Below are 22,784 nucleotides of genomic sequence, written 5' to 3'. Positions count from 1 at the left end.
ATATTCGGCCACTTAGGTGGTGGGGATGTCGATGTTTTTCATGCTTTAACAACCCGGCTTTGGGCTCACTGCCTGTGGTCCCTTCCCTTGCTCAGAACAGACCAATCAGCATCGGACCGGGCGGCCGTCAACCAGTATCTGCGCGCCTCAGGACTGACAAATTAGCTGGGTAGGTCAAATATCTGGGTCGGGGTCACAGGGCAACGGATTAACGTCGACGAACTGCGTGCGGGGCTGCCAGAGAGCCAGGATTCTGGTAGCATGCATTCATATTTACCCCCTGCTCATCCTACTGGACGAATTTTGGAACGTTGGGCGACCGGCATGAAACCGGACACGAGTTTCCAAGAGCCGCGAGCCCCGGTCTCCCAGGGTCCCTCTCCCAGGAGCCCCAGCCTCCCTCCGCCTACCGATCGTGTCGCCCACGCCGTCCAGATAGTCCTTCTTGAGCTTGAGCCAGTTGCGCGACCGTTTGGCGATCTCGTACGTGGCGTCTCTGTCCAGCGTCTTGACCATCAGGCCCTCGCAGTTGCCTGCCGATGCGAGACGAGGTGAAGTCTCTGACGTCATGATGACGTGATGTCAGATGTGAACGGACGCGGTCACAGGACCTCCACCTTCGATAGTTTGCAAGTTCCGTGGATACGCCACCGGTTCAGCAGCGCGCGGTCACAAGTTCTCGACCCTCGACAATTTACAAGTTCCGTGGATACGCCACCGGCCCAGCAGCGCGCGGTCACAAGTTCTCGACCCTCGATAGTTTACAAGTTCCGTGGATACGCCACCGGTTCAGCAGCGCGCGGTCAGCTGATAGGCAGTTATACGGTCAAACCACGTGCAAAGTTAACCTAACAAACGATCGGTGCACACGCGCTGAACACATTCCGCTGGTTCCATGCATGCCAACAACTGCGTTTTTCTGATCGCTGTAACACTGATGACTAAGAACTGCTCATTCACTTTGTCCAAGGAGAACGCAACACCGCAGAACACACGAAAACATTGGAAAGGACATGACAACTCACCTTTCACAGACTCATCCAAAAACTCAGCTATGTCTTCCACATTGGTTGAGTCCATGCTCTTGGCAAACGTGAATTGACCCTCCACCTCCTGGAGCATGAAGAAATGGTCATCCTCTCGGCTTGCATGCTAAAACAATACTGCTCTGATGTGAGGACATTTCATCAGTATGCCATAGAAAGCTGCTGGCGCAATAGATGCCCTGGATCGCATCGTATCAGTACTGCCCCTACAAAACGGAAACGCACACATTGGATTTTGTCCACACCAAGCTCCATAGACATACAAGGACATATCAGTTAGAGAACAAATACCATTCATCCCAAAGAGAGTAAATATTTGACACTTCTTGAAAAGGTTACATGTCAATACCCTTTCGCGGCGAAAACAATCGTCGCTTCTGCCAGACACCTGTATTTTACGGTGGTCTGGGCGCACTCTGGGACGGGGTTATGAAGAAAGCGGCCAAACCCGCGACAGGCGACTCCATAATGTCAAAAATGCACACCACTCCCTGCCCAGAATCGGACGGACAAAACATAACAGAGGTATTTGGCTCCACCGAGAAGCCATCAGTAGATAAACATACATAGGCAAATTAACAGACCGATACTGGCCTGTGAAGGGAACCCAAAACGCCCACAACACTCGTTAGATTATAGCACTACTTCATGGTTTCCAATATTCGCACATGCAGTCCGGACTATCCGGAGGCACTTGTAGCCCGTACACCACGGGAGTGAAATGACCTTGAAGCTGTTGCGTAGCCTCTCTCTCCTGTGCTCGAACGACTGGGTGACGAGGGACTCCCCGTTGAGGAACAGTAAGTCGAACGCGAACACGCACACCTGCACCTTGATCTCCGACGAGCCGGCGTCCTGGCGGTCACATCGCGAAACTTTGGTCACTCCGGCCACCGCTGTGTGCCGCTCGGCCGGTTCAGGAAACGATGTAGTACAACACAACGCCGTGGGTGCGATTTGGACGAATCGGGGTGGCAAGTCACACCGCCTAATGCAGTGTTACGCAGAACGATGGACCATAGACTTTTCAGCCAACGACCAGATTGTAGCCAAGCCAGCTATAAACTCCAGACAAAACGGAGCAAAAAACAGTAATCTGGGTCCTGCTGGTATTGCCACTCCGTTGCCAACAAGAATCGCCAATCCGGATATGCTCCAGCGTACGCTCCGATAATCTGGCTGGTCTTGCCGGCCTATGTTATCACGTGCACAACCACAGAAACAATCTCCGACAAACCGCGCGCGCCGCCACTTCAGCGGAGTGGGATGGAGGTGTCTCACCTTGCGTTTGCGTGTGCTGAGCACCTGGAACGGCAGGATCTGCTTCTGCTCGGTGTCCCACGCCACCGCCTCCGAGTCCAGGATGCACGAGCTGTGCGGACACGGCGCGGACACGTCAGAGGCGGACACGGGACAGGGCTCGTCCGCAGCGGATACGGAGATGGCTCGTCCGCGGCGGACACGGACATGGCTCGTCCGCAGCGTACACTGGACAGGGTTCGTCCGCAGCGTGCACTGGACAGGGCTCGTCCGCAGCGTACACTGGACAGGGCTCGTCCGCAGCGGCCACGGACAGGGCTCGCTCGCAGCGGACACGGGACGAGGCTTGCCGGCAGCGGACACGGACAGTGCTTGTCCGCAGCGGACATGGAGGACACACGGAGCGCGGTCGTGAAAACGTCGCAAACTCAACCCAAGCACGATCAGTTTTCACGGCGAAAAACACTTACCTTCGGTTCATCAGCCTTCGAGTGCATCACTCTCATCCAAACTCACAGGCTTCCTTGATACAAAGCGGGATTTCGGTACGCGCAATGACTTAACTAAAAAAAGCAACCAATTTCAGCCCTGTCCATACAGAAAGCGCCAAACAGTCGCAAAATGAACGACGTGTCGTCCCGGCTCTGCCACTGGTCACGCTCCCAGTTCGAACCATCTCACTCAGCGCATCTCAGAGAACAACCCCAATCGCTCCCGTTACATTCCCCAGTCGTGTCAGGGCTCCACTCTCAGATTCGAAACCGCGTTATTTACTGTTCCACTCGCAGTCCAGCTCACGGGCTGCTCACTCCGTTCCATTTTCGCCGTGCCGCTAACCGTTCCTTTCCCGTTCTCACAGTGCTGTTCCGCGGTCCCTTACCGTTCGGTCCCCATCCGTCGCAGCGTTCCACCGTGCCTCTCACCCCTCCTCTCACAGTGAGCTCCGCCATCGGTGAACGCTGCTCTCACCTGACATCGCCAGTGAGGCAAGCCTTGAAGCGAGCGATGATGTCCGGGTACTTGGTGGTGTTGTCCTCCTGGTTCCGGCTGTAGACGTGTATCGAGCCGTCCTCCAGCAGGTGAATTTGCGCGCGCTCGCCGTCGTACTTGTACTCGCAGGTGAACTGGGCGCCCTCGAACCGCGACAGCACCTCCGACACGCCTGGGGCGGCGGCGTCGGCCAGGTATTGAAGAGGTCACGGATTCACGGGCGCCACGTCGGAAGGGAAACGAAACATGTTTTACGCTGTTGTGGGGTTTGCAAACATTGCAAGCGTGGCGCCACGTTGCAGTGACTCGGTCAATGTCCCTCAAAACATAAGCAAACCGAAATATTGCCAACGCGAATAACGATTCACAAAAAACCGCTGGGGAAACCACTGAACCCAAACGAAATCATTGACCCAAAGCAAACCAACAAAACCAAAACCAAAACTCCATCGAAGCTTAACGCATGTTATTTTCGAACGAAACAAAGAACTCAACCACGCAGCAAGCTTTCCAGTCCCACCAAGGACTCGATTAACACGCGCCCGGGTGGCCGGCTAGATACCCTTCGCTAGGGTGGGGGTCAATTTGCCCCCCCCCCCGAGATCTCGGGAACTAAGAAAGCTAGAGATACGAAATTTATGGAGTGTCCTGACCTGTACGTGAACTCACTTAAGCCACAGTTTGAACTTCCTTGGTCATGAACTTCAGGTCAAATAAGGTCAAACAAGGTCAAATTCCAGGTTGGTCTCCAAAGTGCCCCCAGAACTTAGACAACTGCTTCTAAGCAAAAGGTCGCAAGCCCATTTGAGGTCAGTGACCTTGCTTGACCTTTCGAAGGTCATGGTGACCAAATTCATACAACACTGCTCTGAGTTTTGCATTTGAATAAGCGACAAATATTACGCTAGACAGTATGTTCCTAAACAGAATGTCGACCCAGGTCATCTTAGGTCAATGACCTGTTCTGACCTCTAAGACGTCAATGGAAGATGCGCCCTGCTAGAAGATGCTACCTACCGCTGCTGGGTGGGCCGGCACAACCCCTACCTACCCTTGGTGGGGTGGGCCAGCATGGGCTTGAGCGGCACACCGGCCCGGATGCGGCAGTGTTCGGGCAGCTTCTGCAGTCCGTGCTCCAGCAGCACCGGCACGATCTCGTCATAGGTCGGGCACTCGCTGCAACACAGATCACGTGACCGGCCGCACCGAGGGCGTTCGGCGTCGGGGCCATTCAGCCACACGCGTCGAGCTCTGCAGGGGGCTGCGCTCGCGTCTGACCGGCTATTCAGCTTCTTTTAATCACACCCTCAGGCTTTTCAAGTCGCCTCGCGCACGCAATCGCGTTATCCGACTCCTTTCCCACCACGAAGGGTGGTTCAACTGCACAGGTGAAGACAGTGAGGCTCTTTTCACGACAAGTTTCGGAGAAACGGCGCGGTCAGCTCCTCAAGAGAAGCCGAGCCGCGGAGGAGAGCAAAATCCCGTGCTGACCCAGACCCCCTGGGTTCTGATGGTCACGAGATGGGACCGGGTCAACTCGACATGGCTCTGCCATGTTCATGCGGACAGCTGCCCCATCTCCAAAGTCGCTAGGCGTCACCTCGTGATTACAGCCCATCAACTCAGACCACCCTACCCTCCGCAGCGGCGGGAATGGTTACCGTAGGGGTCCTGGACCTCCCCTCCTCCAAGGACCACTGAGAGGCACGCTCCCCCTCCCCTACTGACCAGTAGACGGTCTTGAGCACCAGCGCCGCCTCCTCCACCTTGGCCTTGGCCTTCTCGGCGGACAGGCCGGCAGTGGCGTCCAGCTGCTCGGCTGGTCGAGGCTGTTCCGGCGGCGTCATCACGCACGCCTGGGCCAGTGCCTGGTGGGAGGAGGGAAGGGATGGTCATCACGCACGCCTGGGCCAGTGCCTGGTGGGAGGAGGGAGGGGATGGTCATCACGCACGCCTGGACCAGTACCTGGTGGCAGGAGAGAGGGGAGGGTCATCACGCACGTCTGGGCCAGCGCCTGGTGGGAGGAGGGAGGGGGGGTCATCACGCACGCCTGGACCAGTACCTGGTGGGAGGAGGGAGGGGATGGTTCATCACGCACGCCTGGCCAGTGCCTGGTGGGAGGAGGAGAAGGGAGGGTCATCACGCACGTCTGGGCCAGCGCCTGGTGGGAGGAGGGAGGGGAGGGTCATCACGCACGCCTGGACCAGCGCCTGGTGGGAGGAGGGAGGGGATGGTCATCACGCACGCCTGGGCCAGTACCTGGTGGGAGGAGAGAGGGGATGGTCATCACGCACGCCTGGACCAGTACCTGGTGGGAGGAGAGAGGGGAGGGTCATCACGCACGTCTGGGCCAGCGCCTGGTGGGAGGAGGGAGGGGAGGGTCATCACGCACGCCTGGACCAGTACCTGGTGGGAGGAGGGAGGGGATGGTCATCACGCACGCCTGGACCAGTACCTGGTGGGAGGAGAGGGGAGGGTCATCACGCACGCCTGGGCCAGCGCCTGGTGGGAGGAGAGAGGGGATGGTCATCACGCACGCCTGGGCCAGCGCCTGGTGGGAGGAGAGAGGGGAGGGTCACCACGCACGCCTGGGCCAGCGCCTGGTGGGAGGGGGGAAGGGGGGGGGGCCTCAGTCACCAGACAGGTCTGGTGAAAGACGAGGCGTTCATCAGCCGTCACTCGGCCTGTTCAGATGGAGGGGCGTCATCGTACATCCAAAAAAAAGTTTGTTTCGGCCTTTCTTGCCGATGAGCTGCTCATACAACCACGGCAGTCAAATCTCCGTCGTGTCACCATCCTCAGTAAGCAGACGGGCGGCAGTAAGCAAACACGTGACGCCGACTGTCGCCGCAGGCATACACCAAAGTCACCATGCCAAGCCAACCGAGAAGCGCTGGTTGCCATGGCTACCTGACCCGCTAACGCGCACGTCACCGTGGTTTCACGCGGTTCTGCCCGTCGGGGAAGCGAGCGTTGCCATGGATACCTGAAGGGCTGACTGCTCGGCCAGGCCGATCCTGAGCTTGCCACTCAGGGAGCGGACGATGAAGCGTGTCTCGGCGTGCCGGCAGGCCACCATCAACGACTGCATCTTCTCCACCTTCTTGTTCATCGCCTGTAGCGCCAACGGCCGTTTTAGCAAACCACACTCCCGGATCATCAAGCCATCGCTGTCATAAGGTCTCACAATTCTGGGGTCGCAAACTGTATGAGATATAAGATTTTAAGTTTCATGTGCGAAAACTGGTTTGCCCTCTCGGTTCACAATTGACGTATGGCTAGGAAAACCCGTACCCGGCCCGTACATGCTGGTAGTGACATGCAGTCTGAACGCGAACTAGCTGCGCTCAACATCACTGTCACCCATGCACGATTCTGTCCCTCCGGACCTCACCCATACCCGCGAACCCACCTCACCCCGACCTCCCCTCCTCAGCCCTCGGCCTCTCTCCTCACCGCGTGCCCGGTCATCTCGGCGATCTGGCACAGCGCGCGGAATACGCCGGCCACGGTGAGCGGCGCCGGCCGGAACATCAGCCTCTGGCGGGTCTTGCTGGCCTCGGCCACCAGGCCCAGATCGCCGCGCTCGCCCGCCTCGGCGCGCACCTTGTCCACGGTTCGGCCCGTGGACAGCGCCACCGCCTTGGTGATGGCGCCCTCGCCGATGCCGAGCTCGATGCCTGGTGGGAGGGGGAGGGGGCGGGGTCAATGTGGAGGGTTCAGGGTTCGTCCATTCCCGCTCAATGCCTGATGGGAGGCAGGGGGGGGGGGGGGGACATGAGAGGTTAGTGTGGTGAGTTTCAGGGTGCGCCCAGCCCAGCTCGATGCCTGGTGGGAGGGGGAGGGGAGAGGGGGGCGGGGGTCAGCGTGAAGAGTTCAGGGTTCGTCCAGCCCAGCTCGACGCGTGAGGGTGCGGGGTCAAAGAAAAGGTCAATATGTGGAGGGCTCAGAGTTCGTCAGATAGCGGACAGGTTGTCCTCCCTTCGTAACCATATGCCAGTGACGCCGTGAAGGACAAACTGGCCACTGAGCCTATTGTGACAGCGTGCTGTGCGAATGGCCCATGCAACGCATCTGCGACTACGACTGGACTAGAGTTGAGAGGGGCAGTGCTACAGCAATAGCTCGTAAACAACTGCCACAAATACCCCACGGTGGTACCAAAGTGATGACACAGCACTAGACAAACAAGGCCAGACCAAGTCATTGCGACAGTTGAACAAAACACTTCACCGACTACAACACACCACCGCGTCACCAGCGCCGCCGCGGCAGCACCAATCTAACCCCGCTCCCGGCCCGCAGCGAAGCGCTGCCGGCAGCGCCCACTGACCATGGTAAGCGGGCGCCAGCCGGTTGAGGCACAGGTATACGGAGGGAAGCAGGTCGTCCGGACTGAGCGCCACCACCGAGCGCAGGTAGTTGCAGAGGATGTCGATCATCTTGAGGCGCGCGCTGGTGCTCTCGATCAGCTCGAACGTGCGCGCCAGCGCCAGGTACGGCACCCTGCGACCGCGCCGGTGGTCAGCGGCGGCTACAATCCGACGGGATCAGGGACGGACGGCGTCATGTGGATCAGGTGGTCTGGGCCGGGGGTGACGGCTGCCAGATGTGAGCGGGAGGTACGGTGCCCTGCGACCGCGCCGGTGGTCAGCGGCGGCTACAATCCGACGGGATCAGGGACGGACGGCGTCATGTGGATCAGGTGGTCTGGGCCGGGGGTGACGGCTGCCAGATGTGAGCGGGGGTACGGTGCCCTGCGACCGCGCCGGTGGTCAGCGACGACTACAATCCGACGGGATCAGGGACGGACGGCATCACGTGGATCAGGTGGTCTGGGCCGGGGGGTGACGGCTGCCAGACGTGAGCGGGGGGTACGGTGCCCTGCGGTGCAGAAGGTTGTCCGGAGAGGTCACCGCGGGATGGCTGGCAGCGCCCGGCGGGACGCAGGCCGTTGAGGGAGCGGGGGAGTCGAGCACGTCCGCGACAAAGCAGGCGACAGGTTGACTAAGTCGGCAGCAGCCTCTGAGGGACCCAAAGGGGACAACAAGAGGCCATGCGGAAACCCGTTGCCTCTCACGTGCCGCAAAAATCGGCATTTGATCCTACGACATTCACCGCTCTCACAGGAATTTAACCAAATACTCGCTTTCTCGCATCGGATTGAGATCGGGGTCCTCCACTCTAAAAGCATGCCGTGTACATGCTAACCTTGCCACCCACAGGATCCGAACTGTGTGATAACGTGGGGATACCGATGTCCCAGCCTGATAACCAGTTCTCGCAATTTCTCAACGTCGCGATACGCCGAGCCAGCGGAGGCTTTTCCTCCACGTTGGGGAAACGCGACGGCCTGGATGGGTCCTAGGAAGTGGTGATATACTGCGAAAGACTACATTTTTGCATTCGTTACTCAAGTTGTGTTCATCTAAAGAGGAGGTATTCGCAACGCCGCTATTTATAACTCTCAAGCCCACAACTCACTTTTGCCCGGCATTCCATATCGCGTCTTTCACCGGGTGATACTTCTTTTTCGACGGGTCGTACTCGTTACCGTCGGTCTTGGCTTGGCCGTTCGAATCTGACTTGTTCGAAAGGCCGAATATTCCAGTCATTGGCCTCTCCTTTTTCACGTCTGGAAGTGGGCCGCATGAGCAAATGAAAGATGCACGACGGGGTCACGAATAGCACAGTTCAGGCCTGTTACCAACTGAGCAGAGAAGGGATGAGAAGACACGCGCGGCACGGTCAGGACAGGAGTGCAGCCTCCCAGCTGCGTCACGAGGGTCGGGCAGGTACATGGAGCTGGGTAAGAATCGTTACCTCCACACAGAAAACCAGGTTATTCGATATCATTATTCAGATACATAAAAAGCAACAGACATGAAGAGCTTTTTAAGGTTCAATCCGAACCTTTTGAACGGATGGATTTTTGGGATCAGAGCTTATGCTAATTGCTGCTTGTCAAGCGAACAATGACCCCCACCATCCGGTTCTGCAATTCCAGTTAAACGGCAGGAACTTGGTGCCGATATTATAACGTGTCGCATGGCTCGGCACGGTCCTTGCCGCCCTCAGACGTCACTTGACCCCTAGCGTGGCCGCTGCCACCGGCCGCAGGCCACACGTGTTAAACGTAAATGGCGAGCACCTAAAGCGACGCGAACACACCCCGCCACGGGTAAACGGGTCAGAAGGCAGGCGCTCTAACCAGCTAAGGCAACGGGTTGGCTATCATAAAATTTCCTGGCGTCGTAAGATAACACCACAAGTGGCGAAAAATCGCCGAAAATGGGAGCAACAACCGCAAGGACGGCACCGATAAACGACACGCGACGATTGCCCTTTTCCCACACCACTTTTCGAAGATGAAATTTTTCCCAGACACAGCACATACATGCAAAGGCGAGACAAATTTGTCCACAAACATGATGCAAGGCCATGTGTTGTCGCCATCTTAACCTGTTTATCAGCACCACACTCTAGGGCTGGTATGACAGCGACCGTAAGACATGGCAACAATAGCCGAAACGGCGGTAGGCAGTGCATGTAAAGGCATCTCACCTTTTGAGCCCTTGGATTTGGTTGTTGCATCCTCGCCATCAGCCTCTTCACGCTTCACTGCCGCTTCCTGTTTCACTTCTGCCGGCTGCTCGGCCTCCGGGCCGGCCCCGTCCCCCTCGGCCGCTTCGTCCTCCTCGCTAGCCGAACCAGAACACCGCTCCTTCTTGTTCCTCGTGCCGGCGTCACTGTCACTTTTCCGCTTCCTCCCCTTTGCCTCGCTCTTTCCTTTCACCTCTGTCTTCCCCTTGCCCCCCACCTTCCCCTTCCCGACCGCCTTTGCCTTCGTCGCCCGGCCACCGGGCTTCGAAGTCTTGCTGTCGCCGTCACCGTCCTTGCCGTTCAGCCGACGGCTAGAGGAAACGGTCGAGTCGGACGGCAGCGGCTTCGACGTCTCCTTCGGGGAGGCTTTCGGAGACAAAGAGGCGGCGTCCTCGGCGTCAGGCTCAGGACTGGAGGACTTGGCCTGCTCGTCGCGGTCAGCAGTGGCCGTCTTGGGACTTGTGGACTTCATCTTCCCCAGAAGGCTCTTCTGCTTGGCCTCCGTGGACACGCTACCAACGGCACTCTTCCTCGCTGCGAACATATGTGCGGTGAGGTGTCATTTGGATGCCAGCATTCCAACCCAGTAGGGGCTAACTAATGAAGTCCTGCATGTGGAAAGTGGGTGTGTTCACTCTTGGGTTTTTAGTACGCTTGAGGAAAACAACATGAACACTCGTATGTACATGAGAACCGCCTGTTTCTTTACCGATCAAATCGACAACTTATATCGATAGCGTCCCGAGCCACCCTGACTTAACGTCCACCATTAACTGACGAACACCGACAAATTGTAGAGAACAAACCAACAACTCCATGAGTGATGACCATGCAATTCAAACTGAAACTAGTACGAAGGCCCACAGACCCGGCCGGAGCCCTCCCCCCCCCCCCCCCCCCCTCCGCCGGGTGAGAGATATCCCCTCCCCCCCAGCTCTCACGCGATTCTCAGCGCGGTCCCAAGTTGCCGCCAGAAACCCTCCTTGGCACACAGACTGTGTCCCACCGACATATCGTCTTCCATTCATACAGGATTGCTGGCCCTCACCTGTCTTCCGGAGCGGTGCCTTGCCGTTTTTTGCGGTTGAGACCGGCGGGGAGGACTCCTGCTTGACAGGGGCCGCAGCTTCGGTTTTGACCTGCTTCTTGGGGGAGCCGTTCCTGGCTTGGCCATCTCCGTCGCTCTTCATTGAACTGCAGGAGAGTCCAAACACAGTCCATAAGCTGCTTTACCACTGGTGGCACTTTGCAGAGAAGCTTATGGTATCACAGTAGCTGAATGTAACAAGTCCAAGATCCACACACACATGTCATAATGGCAGCGCATATTACTCTAGACAATGGATGGTTAACAAACTAATAAAGCAGTGCATACAAGCACAAGAGCCATCAACACACACAACTGTTGCCAATACCATGCAGTGGATGTGGTGTTGGATACACCCACAAACATTCCACAAACATCAAACATGTCATGTGTTTTTCCTGTGCATTGGGCCTGGCAGGTGAATCATCAAACAAAACATGCCAATGGAAGCACAGACAGGACATGGTATAGGCTGAGATTCCCCCCCCCCCCCCCCCAGCAACAGCACAAGGTACAATAACATGGCTGGTGAACTCAACCAGTGATGAGGCGAATATACTAGCACCACTCTTGGACAGCTGTGAGTGCAAACAGGAGGGTGACAGTGAGAGTGAGGATACAGATGTATAAAGTGAACAGAACATGTGGCTCAGGCCAGACTGGTTTTCAAAGGTCTGGAGGGCATCTCCTGTATGTGCTTGGTCCATTGTCAGTGTGGCAAGAAGCTGGAAACTTTTTGGCTCAGTCAAGGCTATGGCTATCTCCACACTAACCTTCTTTCCTCCTCTGAGTCGCTTTCAATCATCGGCCTGCGTTTCCTGATCTGTTTGATGGGTGAATCACCATCTGGTTCATCAGACAAATTTCCATCCTTGCACTGCTTCCTGAATGAGACAGCAGAAATGGTCAGACACCTGGCGTGAGCTAGCTGTGGCCAAAGCCCAGGTCTCAGCCTGTAGGTGATAGCAAGGTTCTGTAACCTAAGATGTCCAGTCAAGCATTGGCACAGTGCCCTTCCAGCCATAGGAGAGTCTTGGATGAAGAATGGCACACTCATGTGCCTAATCTTCAATATAGTTTTCCAAATGACTTACTTCTCTGGTGTTTTAGACTGGCTTTTCTCAACATTGTCTGGTTTCTTGGCCTTTGGAGAGAAAAATGATCTGAAAAATGATAAGTTTCATCAAGAACTTCTCAGACACAGCACAGTATTTACCTTTCCAGCCATGAGGACAATGCCCAGAACTTGTTAAACTTCTGTTTGCCCCTCTCATCACAGTTATGACTCATAAGCTTCAATTATACTATTTCAGCTACAAACAATAAATGACACTTTCACATTCAACCTACAAAGACATAGAATATCCCTATTGAAAGAATGTCCATTTTAAAGAAAACCACATCAAATGTCAAGAAATCTGCAATGTAGTACTGCAGCAGAATACATAGCTTGTGTAAGAGCTGTGACCATGCAAGCCATATGGGCTGAATGACATATTTTCATAACTTATCATCACTATTTGAGATCTTGCCACAGCTTGCGCAGAGAACACAGCTGCAGATAGCAAAGGAGAATGCTCACGTGATTGATCGCTGTGACATTTCCTCAATGTATGCTGAGCAGAGACCTGAAAAAGCCATCCATTAGTTCCAGCAGTCATTGAGTCATGGCCTGTCAAGGGGGCTCCAAGATGCATCAACATGAGTCACACAGCTGGTCAAGGCCAGTCATTCATCCTAAAATTCATTTACTCAACATTTCAGATTAAATAAATTCATATGTATCAGGTAGAATGTCCACTAGTTTGCAATGAGGACAAAGAAGATGAAGAGGTAAAACAGCAACTGTAAAAACTACAAGTGTTCACAGATGTACCAGTGCACTCACTATTCAATGCACACCTGAAACTGGTATTGAATAGAACACTGTAAATAACATTGCCAGACGCCTATATCACACCCGTGCGCTAATGCTCGCGCGTAAGTGACATACGAACCATCATTAACAAATGTGTGCAACAAATTGACGAATCGCTCACCTAACACGTATCCCCAACAACTCGGACACCCCAGTAATATCACACTGAGCCAGTAAGAGGCACCTATTTCAAACTGCGCGGCAAAGACAATGATGATATTTTTTATTATGTGAGAAAATTAATTCCTCATCCCCTTCGGTACGCCTCCACCCACAACACGAAATGGTCCTACGCAATACGAGTGCGCCAAAGAGAACGCGCGCCAAAACCTTAGCATGAATAAATTTGCCACCAACCAGTAGTAAACCCCGAGAATATCTACAATTTCCATGGTATGACACTTGCTGTTAGAATAGATTATCAAAACCGTCACAATATATTTCAATTCTTCCGTTAAAGTTGCATTTCGCTTCATCCTAGATTTTCTCCTTTGTATCTACACAAGAAAACATATATATTTATACACCTTGAAATAAGATGCATCATAGCGCGATAGCGACAAAATAGAGCTGCAGTCACCAGCGCTTACATGATCGAGGCGGACGAGACCACGGAATTCTTGAGATCGCCTTGCTGCCAGTAGTTATTATTTGGTAGCGGATTAGGGTTTGCTGGGCTGGCACTGGAGTCATTTGCAATGGTATTAGGTACTGCTGGCTGTGGCATAAGAACGTTCAAGCATGGATGTCGTAAGTGATACTGAATTTTTTTTTTGACTGATCGATGTGGCCATGGCGTTGTATCATTATACTTCATAAGGCAAAACCATGGTATCTCACTGTCCTGCAGTTGTAGAACTTAGTTGCAGAGTTGGGCTTTTGGGTGGGTGAGACTGAGGTTAAGCAGATACTTGTTAGCGAAAGTGTGTAATGTCATGCCTTACATGAATAACTTTCTGCCATTTTATTTATAATTCATCTGGTGGTAGGCATGTTAACTGCTTTGCATTGGCTTTATGTTGTAATATATCAGATGTAAAAGAGGCATATTTTTAGCATGAGTCTTTTTACTCACCAGTATCCTTGCAATTTTCTTTGGCTTTGATAAACTGCAGCTCTAGTCATGCACATTTTCTGATTAATGCTAACAGTGTTATGCGCATATGAAACTTATCAAATCATGAAAAGGTTTTTTTGTAAATGTAAAAAGTTGTGCTTTTTGTGTTTTTTAGTCACAGTTCCATACATTTCCTTATATAAGAACTTCTTTGTGCTTTCAGAGCATCATTTTGCCCATCCACAATGCTGAGAAGTGGCTCTCTGCATGCCTCCAGTCAGTGCTCAGCCAAGACCATAGCCTGAGAGCTGAACTCTCAGCATATCTTGATGGCTGCACAGACCAGTCTGAAGCCATCCTGGAGCAGTTCAGGGCCTCCCTGACAGACAAGGGCTATGCCTTGGTGGTCTCTAGTGGCACACCAGCAATGGGAGGTATACATAAAAAGAAGCTGACAAGCACTTGACTTTGAAGATGGAGGTGGTTTGACATACTTTAAATATTCATAAAAGAAATATTGAAGCTGCTTGTATGTGTGTGTGTGTGTGCACATGCCTGCATGTGTGCATGCATGCATACATGTGTCATTGCATTGTCTAGTTTTCCTTTACCTATGCTGAAACACACTTGTCTCTGCTCATGTGTTTTGGGCTGTGGCAGATTTGTACCTCATGATATAATTTTTTGTTTGTTTTCAGTTTCAAACCACTTAGTCCTTATTTTGTAGGCTAATTTTGTCATTTTGCTTTCAGTGGGTTATGCAAAAAACCAGGCTGTTGCTCAAAGCTCTGGGAATTTTTTGTGCTTTCTTGACTCTGTAAGTACCATCAAAGAGCATGGTAAGGACCACATAAGTGACTTTGCATTAAGCAAGCCTATCCTTTAATAAGGAGTTCATGCAATCACACACAGACCACATACATGGGTATTAATGCATTAATTATGTTTAAATGATCCACATCATTGTCTTACAAACATGTAAATAACATAGAGTGTGGAAAGCAATATCCAGCACATGCAATGGAAAATGAGCCATTGGTGGGGAAGTCATCATGCTAACCATCACAGATAGTTTTAAATGTGCAGGATTTTTGGCAGCGCTCCAATCCCACTCACACAAAATCACAGCAGTCAGCTGTGAAGTCATTTCTAGTGTTGCCGCCGTTGGCCGTGACTTGCGCGCCCGCCGGCGCCCTCCGCTAATCCGGGCCTGGCCGACAGGATGACGTCATGCGGCCGTGCCGGCTACGCTGTCAGCACCTGGCGGCGCTCCGCAGTCCGGATGCGGTGAGTAGATGGCACTGGTCCGCCCACCGGCCAGGCTCGTCCTATGCAATATTGTGTGTGGGTGCGCGTGCCAGTTGGGGGCGTGTCGGAGTGCTGGATGGTGCAACAAGGCTGGAGGAAGGTGACCATTGATTGGTAGTTAAGGTGTGTCATATTGCTGGATGACTGGGAACTTGCGACACCAGCTTGTACCCGCAACGAGACTAGAGCAAGGTGGCCACTGATTGTTTTTTTTTTAAAATTTGGTCCGAATCCTTTGAATGGATGGATTTCTGGGATCAGCGCTCACGCTAAGCAGTGCTTGTTCTGTGAGCCCTGACCCCCCACCATCCGATCGCGCAGTTCCAGGCAACGGCAGAATTTAGTGGCGAAAGCTTAACGTGCCGTAATGCTCGGCACGGTCCGTCCTGCCCCCTGACGTCAACTGACCTTTAGCGCGACCGCTGCCACCGGCCACAGGCCATACCTGCCAAGGGCAAATAGCGAGCGCCCTAAAGCGACTCGAACCCATCCCGCCACGGATGAGTGGGTCGGAATGCAGACGCTCTAACCAACTGAGCCACCGGGACGGGCAAAGGTGTGTTTAAGTTGTTATTTAAGGTGTGTCAGTGCTGGATGGCTGGGAGCTTGCGACACCAGTTCGTAACGGAACGAGGCTAGAGCAAGGTGGCTGTTGATTGGTGTTTAAGGTGTGTCAGAGTGCTGGATGTCTCGGAGCTTGCGACACCAGTTCGTACCCGCAACGAGGCTGGAGCAAGGTGACTGCTGATTGGCTGTTTTCTATTGATACTCTTGACTTTTACACTGTTGCATCTGGCATACCTTTTTGAATTCTTTGTACGCGCAGCCGGCGCCATTTTCCCCATCCAAGTCAAGGGCATCCCGGACAGGACTCAGCAAAGGGTTGAATGTTGAACGCATGATACAAAAAGATCACTTGTGCAACACGCGATGTAATACGCAATCGCTGTGATTTGATGGCGCGTCCGAAAGATCCGAATGTTCTCATCGTCTTCTTATTCTATATGCCAAAGTTTGCGTGGTATAGTTACCACATACGAAATGCTCTTACCGTCTCACCAGTGTAACGGTATGAGCCAAACAGTGAAATGTGGAGAGCGTTACCTTTTTCGCTGTGCATTCATCAACCCTCGCTGCTCGGGAATGTCTGATGTGGTATAATGGTGAGAACCTCAGAGCCGCCGGTAACTAGCCTGGGGGCTCCCAGAATGATTCAGACAAGGCATCAACATTACTACTGAGACAGTTGTTCACACTTCTGTCTTCGCCTGGTGCGTTGGCGTTGCGTGTGCGTTGTGCGTTGCGATGCCATGATAGCACGGGTACTGTCAACGGTGTCACCATGTTCATGCTAACACCAGACGCGGAGGGAGGTCCAAACAACTTCCTTCCGTAGATAGCCCGATATTATGCAAGCTGACACCATATGACTTGCGATGGAGAGGTGGCGGCAAGAGTGCCCGCCGCACGCACAGATGGCAGCACTGTCCTGCCCCTCAGATCATCGGCGGCCGGTTCGTTCGTGATCCGGCCGGCTCCACGGAGCGCTACACCCGCTGGGCCAACGCGCTCGACCGCCGTCAGCTGACGCAGCAGGTGGTGACGTCACACGGCCCTACGGTCATCATGCCCACGTGGTACTGCAGCCGCGCGGTGTACGACCGGTGAGCGGCGGGGGGGGGGGGGGGGGGGGGGGCGTTTGACGTTACCTGGCCTGGTGTGACGTCGGCATGGCGTCACGTGTGTGACGCTGTGACGCCACGCGTGGACGTCATTGAGGCTGGTCCAGACTGGGGCTGTTTTGGGCGTCATGTTAACAGCTGTCACACAGCTTGATATATATATATATATATATATATATATATATATATATATATATATATATATATAAAATGCATTGTTTAAGCTTCACTTCCTAGGGCACGATCATAGATATTGCACTTTGGTAACTGACATAGAGAAACCATGTAAGTGGAAGGCTGTAGCACCTGAACCTGTTGGTGTTACCAATGTGTGTGCCACATGTCCGTTATGGAACGCTGAAGTTTTTGCAGTCCTCGCCTCCCACCCCTTGGCTAATCTGGACATACGGGCGTTTGTTACCAGGAGACACTTGACATGTTGCTCTTGCTCCTGGTTGACTCAGTCTATCTTGTTTCTTACTCAGGCACGTCATCTCAGTGTGAAAATATTTGTCAGATGAACGATGATGTGTGCTGTTCCATCTCGCCAACCTCGTATGGAGACACTCTATGGCATGCTGTCATTTGCCAGCGTTGGCGGGTTCGACGAGTCTGGCCGCGGCACGCCCGAGGACTTGATCTTCTTCTACCGACACCTAGATGGCGGTGGTGGTGTGGCGCGGGTCGACGAGGAGGTTCTCGTGTATCGTTATCACCCAGACGCCGCCACCTTCTCCATACATGAGTGAGAGCCTGGGCACCCTCATGCACGGTATGGCTCGTCTGTGGCCGAAAAGGGGATCGGAGGAGCCGCTGATGTGATCCAGAGCTTCCGCCAGTTGTTAGCCAAAGTCGATGAGCACCGTGGTATCCCACTTCGAGCGCGCGGTTGCCTACGTCCACCTTCTGAAATGCGTGCCCGAAGCCGCCCCTGAGGCAATCACTGGTGGCTGTTTTCCACTAAGATGACAGCGAAATGTTGAAACGACCGTCCACGTGTCGTCAGCTTGATCGGCGTGTCTTACACAAGGCGTTGCTCTGTGGAGGCCCCCACAGCCGTGCCTTAGACAAGGCGTTAGCGGACCCCTTTGAGGAGGCCTCCACAGTCGCGCGGTGACCCGGCGGCTCTTGCGCTGAGGTGACGTCACAGCCCCGTGGCGTCTGGCCGTCCGGCAGGGACACCATATGGCAGCTGCGCGTGGAGCGCCTCTGCCGCCACTGGCTACTCTCCTGGCCCGCCTTCACCATCTGGAACGGCGGGAAGCAAGGCCGAAAGCTGTACCGCAGTCTGCCGGCCGAGTACAGGGACAAGGTCGGTGGCAACCGTGGTCAGATGGCCTCGCTTTGTAAGCGTCACGAGACTGTGGAGTCGGTTGTTTTACAGGGCGGCGACATCGCCGATCATCGCCGTCGGCGCCTCATTTTCAGCTACCATTGGGCTGTAGGGGCTCGCCTTAAAGCTTGCTAAGCATGCTGGAGCCGTCTTAGCGCCGATTGTCCGGCGCGAATGCCGCGTGTTCGGCGTTGGTCAGCTGCCGGCGGGGTTGGTCAGCTGCCGTCGCTCTTGCTGTGGCCGTTGTTTTGCACTAATTGCTTCGAACTTCGACGTTGATTGAGCGTGCGAACGTACGGCCGGCTCTGAAGTTGGCATTCGTTGTTTGGCGCGTGTCTCGCGGGCATTCAGCATTGCCGCGTGGTTTAGCACGGCATCGCACTCTACCAGCCACTCACGTACACGTGGTTGGGGGCAGCGGGCATGCACGGTCCTGTGTGCCATTCTCATCCGCCACCATTGCGGGACTTCCACGATCGCCGGATGTAATGCGTTAGTTTCACGGTCGCCCAGCCGTACTTCTGAGTTCTCATGTTGTTTGTATGTGCTGGCCACGGAACAATCGTGCAACGAATGTCCCCGGTGCTCCTCGAGTGTTGGTAGTTTTCTCTCACCCTGCGTCCGATTTCACTGCAGGTTGCGGCCTTCTGTGACGTAGATGAGCGGAAGATCAAGCAAGGCGTTTATGTTTACGAGAACAGCGATCTCACCCCGAAGCCTCGTGTGCCCATCCTGCACTTTAGCAAGGCTCAGAAGCCCTTCGTGATCTGTGTCAAAATGGACCTTACGGGCGGTCAGTTTGAGGCGAACCTGGGCAGCCTCAGGCTGGAGGAGGGCAAGGACTACGTGATGTTTAGCTGACCGATTGACTGGACGTGTGACGAGGTCTTGTGGCCATGCCCCCGGCCGCTTGGGTCAAAGTGCCCAGATCTTCACGGGCGGCCAATGACGTCATGTGATAGCTCTCGACACTCCCGTTGTGATTTGTCGTCGTAATACAACAAGCCCGCCTCAACTGTGTTCGGCCCTTGGAATCAGCTAACTACAGGATGATCACCCTTTCAAGGAAGTATATAGATCGACGGCGGTGCGTTGCTTGAATCCGTGTCAGATGGTGCCTACGCACGTGTTGCCGCTGTGTGTGACTGCATTATGCAACAAGGGGGTGAGGCGCATTCGTGTTCGTAGTCGTGATCCATCCACCGGTACGCCAATGCTGTTGCTCGCCCTGTACTTTGGAGGCCGTTGGTGGCGGGTCTTGGGCGAGCTGACGCCGGCTAGTGTGGCGGAATGCTAATGACGCATGCGGGTGTCCCACCCACTTCAACGGCTTCCGTCAGTCACGACCGTCGTCGTTAGAGTTCAGTAGCACAAGCGAATAAAGAGGAGGTCACGTGCGTTGACCTCTGAGAAGAAGCAGCCGAGTGAGCGGCGGTGTGACCGCACGCGTATGGGCGTGCTGACGAGATTTGGTGCTGAAGAACGCATCGGCTAGAATGGTCAACGAACATACGCCCGACCTTGCCCCCAATGCTCCGTCGGACCAGGCCTTATACGCCAGCGGCCCTCGGGATGTGGTTTAAGCCGATCTCACTAGAAATTTTCGATGTTTGAAACCAACGCCGGCGCTGGTTGGGGTGAGCTGCAATCCCCTTGCTGGGCGCTTTTTGTGATTCGGGTGATGAATTGGAACTACGTGTCGCCATGGGTTTCATGTTGTGTCTAGAAGCTCAGAGCATGGTCAGTGCGTCCACCGTTCAAGCAGAGGTACGCCGCATTGTCTTTGGAGCGGCAGAGCATCGTGTTTGGCACACGCGCGGTTACCGTCCTCTTTCACCTTGCAAGAGCGACGCCGAGTGGTGCTGGCGTGACCCGGGAGTGCCGACAGTCCTCCCCCCCCCCCCCATTCATTAACATGGCATGTCTGGCGTCAATAGGGGTATGTGGGTACGATACGGCGTGCTAATTCATCATGGTTTACAGCGTGCACTCAAGGTGGACTCTCAACGACATATGCTAGAAGAAATGGCGATTCAGTCGCCGTGCACAATCATACACGCTACCAGAGGGCCGGGTTGTGTATTGAAAATTCAACCGTATTGCCAGTATCCAGTCATGGTAGCAGGCATGACAACGTTTTGAGTACATCTTCAAACGCTACTATACCTCATCGTCACAGTGCACAACGTTGACGTGCGCGTAGGTGCACAGGGTTGGTGATACGGGGATACGGATACGGGGACAGCGGGAGGGTCCCAGTAGGAACCCAGTGAGCTCCAGCAACGATCAGAGCCCCTAAAGCGCAGCGATCAGAGCCCCCTAATGCATATTCGTGTTGTGTTCTCGGTAAGTGCGTTTTGCGTTTTGGTGAGCTGTAGTGGTCACAAGAAGCTATCCGCGCTGCGAACGTCCTCAGCCGATGCTTGTTACTCTTGGGACCCTACATTTCCTGGGACCGGAGTATGGGCCACAGGCAAGGGCATCTGGACCGGCCTACATAACGCACAGAAACATTTTTCAGTCATGCAAATTATATGTCCATAGATGTCTTGTCTGCACTCTCCAGACATGCAGGCTGTACTCGACCTTGGTCCTTAGCAATTTCAGGGAACTTGCAGCGTTTTGTTCTTCCAAGCAATGTAGCATCTCGCGGCGGCTGTAGCGCGTCATGTGGCATGGAACCTGGAGCAGCCAGGTGAAGTGAGAAGGAATGGATTGGCAGCTCCCGCTGCCTGGGAGCTTGTGAATGTGAACCGCTGCGCGAGAAGCATTCTTGCCGACAAGTCAAGCACTCATGCGCTGGTTTGGTTCAACCTTGCTTTCCGCCGCATTTCATGAGTCGTTTTCCCATATCCAGCTACATGCGACAGACTTACGCTCTTCTAGCCAAGCGTTTGTTTATCGTCGTGGGATGTATCAGGCTGCTTCACACCTTGTTTTTGTCCTTGAACAATCAGGATCCAAGTCGCTTTCCTGTAACCACTCGTCGGCATGGCGTGGACGGCTGTGTCCACTGACGCATATATTACACATCGCGTGTTCTTAGGATATTTGTCATATGCCGAAGCATTGTGTAGCGCAAGACGAATATTGAATGGGGTTGCTCGCGTGTTCACCGTCCCAAGCTGGGTGGAGCTGGTCAGCAAGGTAATGGAACATTCAACGAAGTTTATATAAGGCAGCAGTAATGACATTATCCTTCGGATAAAAACGAAGCGAATGAGATCTGGTTCTGGTTTTTCTCCGAGTAATCGAGTCATAAGGCTGTTACTACTGTCTTATCTATGTCCATAATATTCCTCGCAATCGCACTCATCAACTTACGTTGTTTCGAATAAGCTTCCTAAATTGCTGACGGATTGTGTGTGACACACTGCCACCAAGGCAACGACCAAAGCTGCAAACACAAACGTCCTGCGGGAGAAAGCGTACCACAGGCCGTCAGTGGTTGCAATGGAGGAGTCCAGATGGCAATACTGATGCCGAGGACCAGATAGGTTTGGCCAGTGACTTGAAGCATTGTGAACGCGGTACAAAGACAACGGGGCGATCCGTGTTTCCGATCCATACGCTCATGCATCCCCAGTCTGGGTTAAGAGCTATGAGTTAAGATCGTAGGCGCGAGGCACGCGTCACAGGAGGCTATTTTCATCACGCCATCACGGCGGGCCCTCCAATCCATTTACGCGGGTCACAGGGCAAAGCAACGCACCATCATCTGACATGTCCAAATATCGGCGTGAAGCGGATTCTTTCATGGGTCACCATAGAGTGAATGTTGCACTTTTACGAAAAGTAGGTGGACCTTCCTGGTCCCCCACCCTTTTTCCATTCGACTAGTTTCCTTCGGGAGTAAACCACAATGTGTGATTCTCTGCTTGGTCCCGTTGCTGCTGTTTCACGACATCTTTTATAGTATATGGCGTCCATCGCAGGGTCTGAAAGCGGGCGGAACTTCTACCATTCCGGCGGCGTGACGAGCAGAGGGCATCACCATACCATCCTAGCCGAGAGCAAAAACAGGGGCAGGGTCCTTTCTGAAGCGTCCGTTAGCAGAAACAGGGGCAGGGTCCCTTCTAAAGCGGCCGAGAGCAGAAACAGGGGCAGGGTCCCGCCTGAAGCGACCGTGAGCAGAAACGGGAGACGCAACGAGAGCTTGGATTCGAAAGGGTTCTAATGGATTGGAATATTTCAAGTCCTTGAAGTCCGCAGACCAGTATTCAAAATATGAGAATTGTGCTTTTGAATTCTAGAAACCACAGCCCAGCCATGAAATCTCTCATTTAAGGACGCGAAAGCGTATTAGGTATACTAAGAGCTCTAATTGTGCTTCAGCAAGGCAATGGTAGCTCGTGTATGTCACTGCCGCGTCGATCACAGATCTTATTCACCCGTGGTGTGTTATTTCATTTTTTACATCTACGCCCCTGCATCTATTTTGAGTGGATTGGGAAACGCGTCAATCGGTGAGTCACGGAGGAAAACGTTTCAGAAGTGGA

At 53.8% G+C, this 22,784-nt stretch overlaps 3 protein-coding genes across 3 annotated transcripts; 1 reads left to right on the top strand and 2 right to left on the bottom strand.

Moving 5' to 3' along the window:
- Positions 1–410: 410 nt before the first annotated feature.
- Positions 411–10,097, bottom strand: LOC119114317 (DNA ligase 1; the record flags this gene model as incomplete). The annotated part of the gene is given in 12 exon segments (XM_037238512.1): positions 411–533; positions 1,026–1,113; positions 1,773–1,901; positions 2,328–2,418; positions 3,276–3,468; positions 4,348–4,472; positions 5,025–5,164; positions 6,284–6,412; positions 6,754–6,977; positions 7,631–7,803; positions 8,782–8,932; positions 9,862–10,097. Coding segments are annotated over 11 exon segments (1,546 nt in total), but the record flags the coding sequence as incomplete, so codon positions are not given.
- On the bottom strand, positions 9,379–13,183 carry LOC119113501 (serine/arginine repetitive matrix protein 1-like). The gene is made up of 7 exons (XM_037237806.1): positions 13,027–13,183; positions 12,570–12,615; positions 12,082–12,150; positions 11,761–11,871; positions 10,949–11,094; positions 9,862–10,434; positions 9,379–9,401 (listed from the first exon to the last, which is right to left on the bottom strand). The coding sequence occupies exons 2-7, from the start codon at positions 12,587–12,589 to the stop codon at positions 9,379–9,381; spliced, it is 942 nt and encodes a 313-aa protein (XP_037093701.1). The 5' UTR covers positions 12,590–12,615; positions 13,027–13,183.
- Positions 13,184–13,516: 333 nt separating this feature from the next.
- LOC119113942 (UDP-GlcNAc:betaGal beta-1,3-N-acetylglucosaminyltransferase-like protein 1) lies at positions 13,517–19,668 on the top strand. Its single transcript, XM_037238176.1, has 8 exons — positions 13,517–13,655; positions 14,186–14,396; positions 14,715–14,779; positions 15,184–15,249; positions 16,771–16,934; positions 17,545–17,697; positions 18,129–18,264; positions 18,922–19,668. The coding sequence occupies exons 1-8, from the start codon at positions 13,647–13,649 to the stop codon at positions 19,144–19,146; spliced, it is 1,029 nt and encodes a 342-aa protein (XP_037094071.1). The 5' UTR covers positions 13,517–13,646; the 3' UTR covers positions 19,147–19,668.
- The last annotated feature ends 3,116 nt before the right edge of the window (positions 19,669–22,784 follow it).

Source organism: Pollicipes pollicipes, unplaced genomic scaffold, assembly GCF_011947565.3.
Source record: "Pollicipes pollicipes isolate AB1234 unplaced genomic scaffold, Ppol_2.1 Scaffold_7262;HRSCAF=8765_pilon_pilon_pilon, whole genome shotgun sequence".
NCBI lineage: Eukaryota > Metazoa > Arthropoda > Thecostraca > Pollicipedomorpha > Pollicipedidae > Pollicipes > Pollicipes pollicipes.
This window is presented reverse-complemented; position numbering and strand designations above follow the sequence as displayed.

Bases quoted from the DNA above. Each gene is read 5' to 3' on its own strand.
- LOC119113501 (XM_037237806.1), bottom strand. From the start codon at position 12,589: ATGTCACAGCGATCAATCAC. The intron at 12,151-12,569 runs GTGAGCATTCTC...ATCATTTTTCAG, and splicing joins ATGTCACAGCGATCAATCAC to ATCATTTTTCTCTCCAAAGG. The intron at 10,435-10,948 runs GTGAGGGCCAGC...ATATGTTCGCAG, and splicing joins GGCACCGCTCCGGAAGACAG to CGAGGAAGAGTGCCGTTGGT.
- LOC119113942 (XM_037238176.1), top strand. The intron at 14,397-14,714 runs GTATACATAAAA...TTTTGCTTTCAG, and splicing joins TGGCACACCAGCAATGGGAG to TGGGTTATGCAAAAAACCAG. The intron at 18,265-18,921 runs GTCGGTGGCAAC...ATTTCACTGCAG, and splicing joins CGGCCGAGTACAGGGACAAG to GTTGCGGCCTTCTGTGACGT.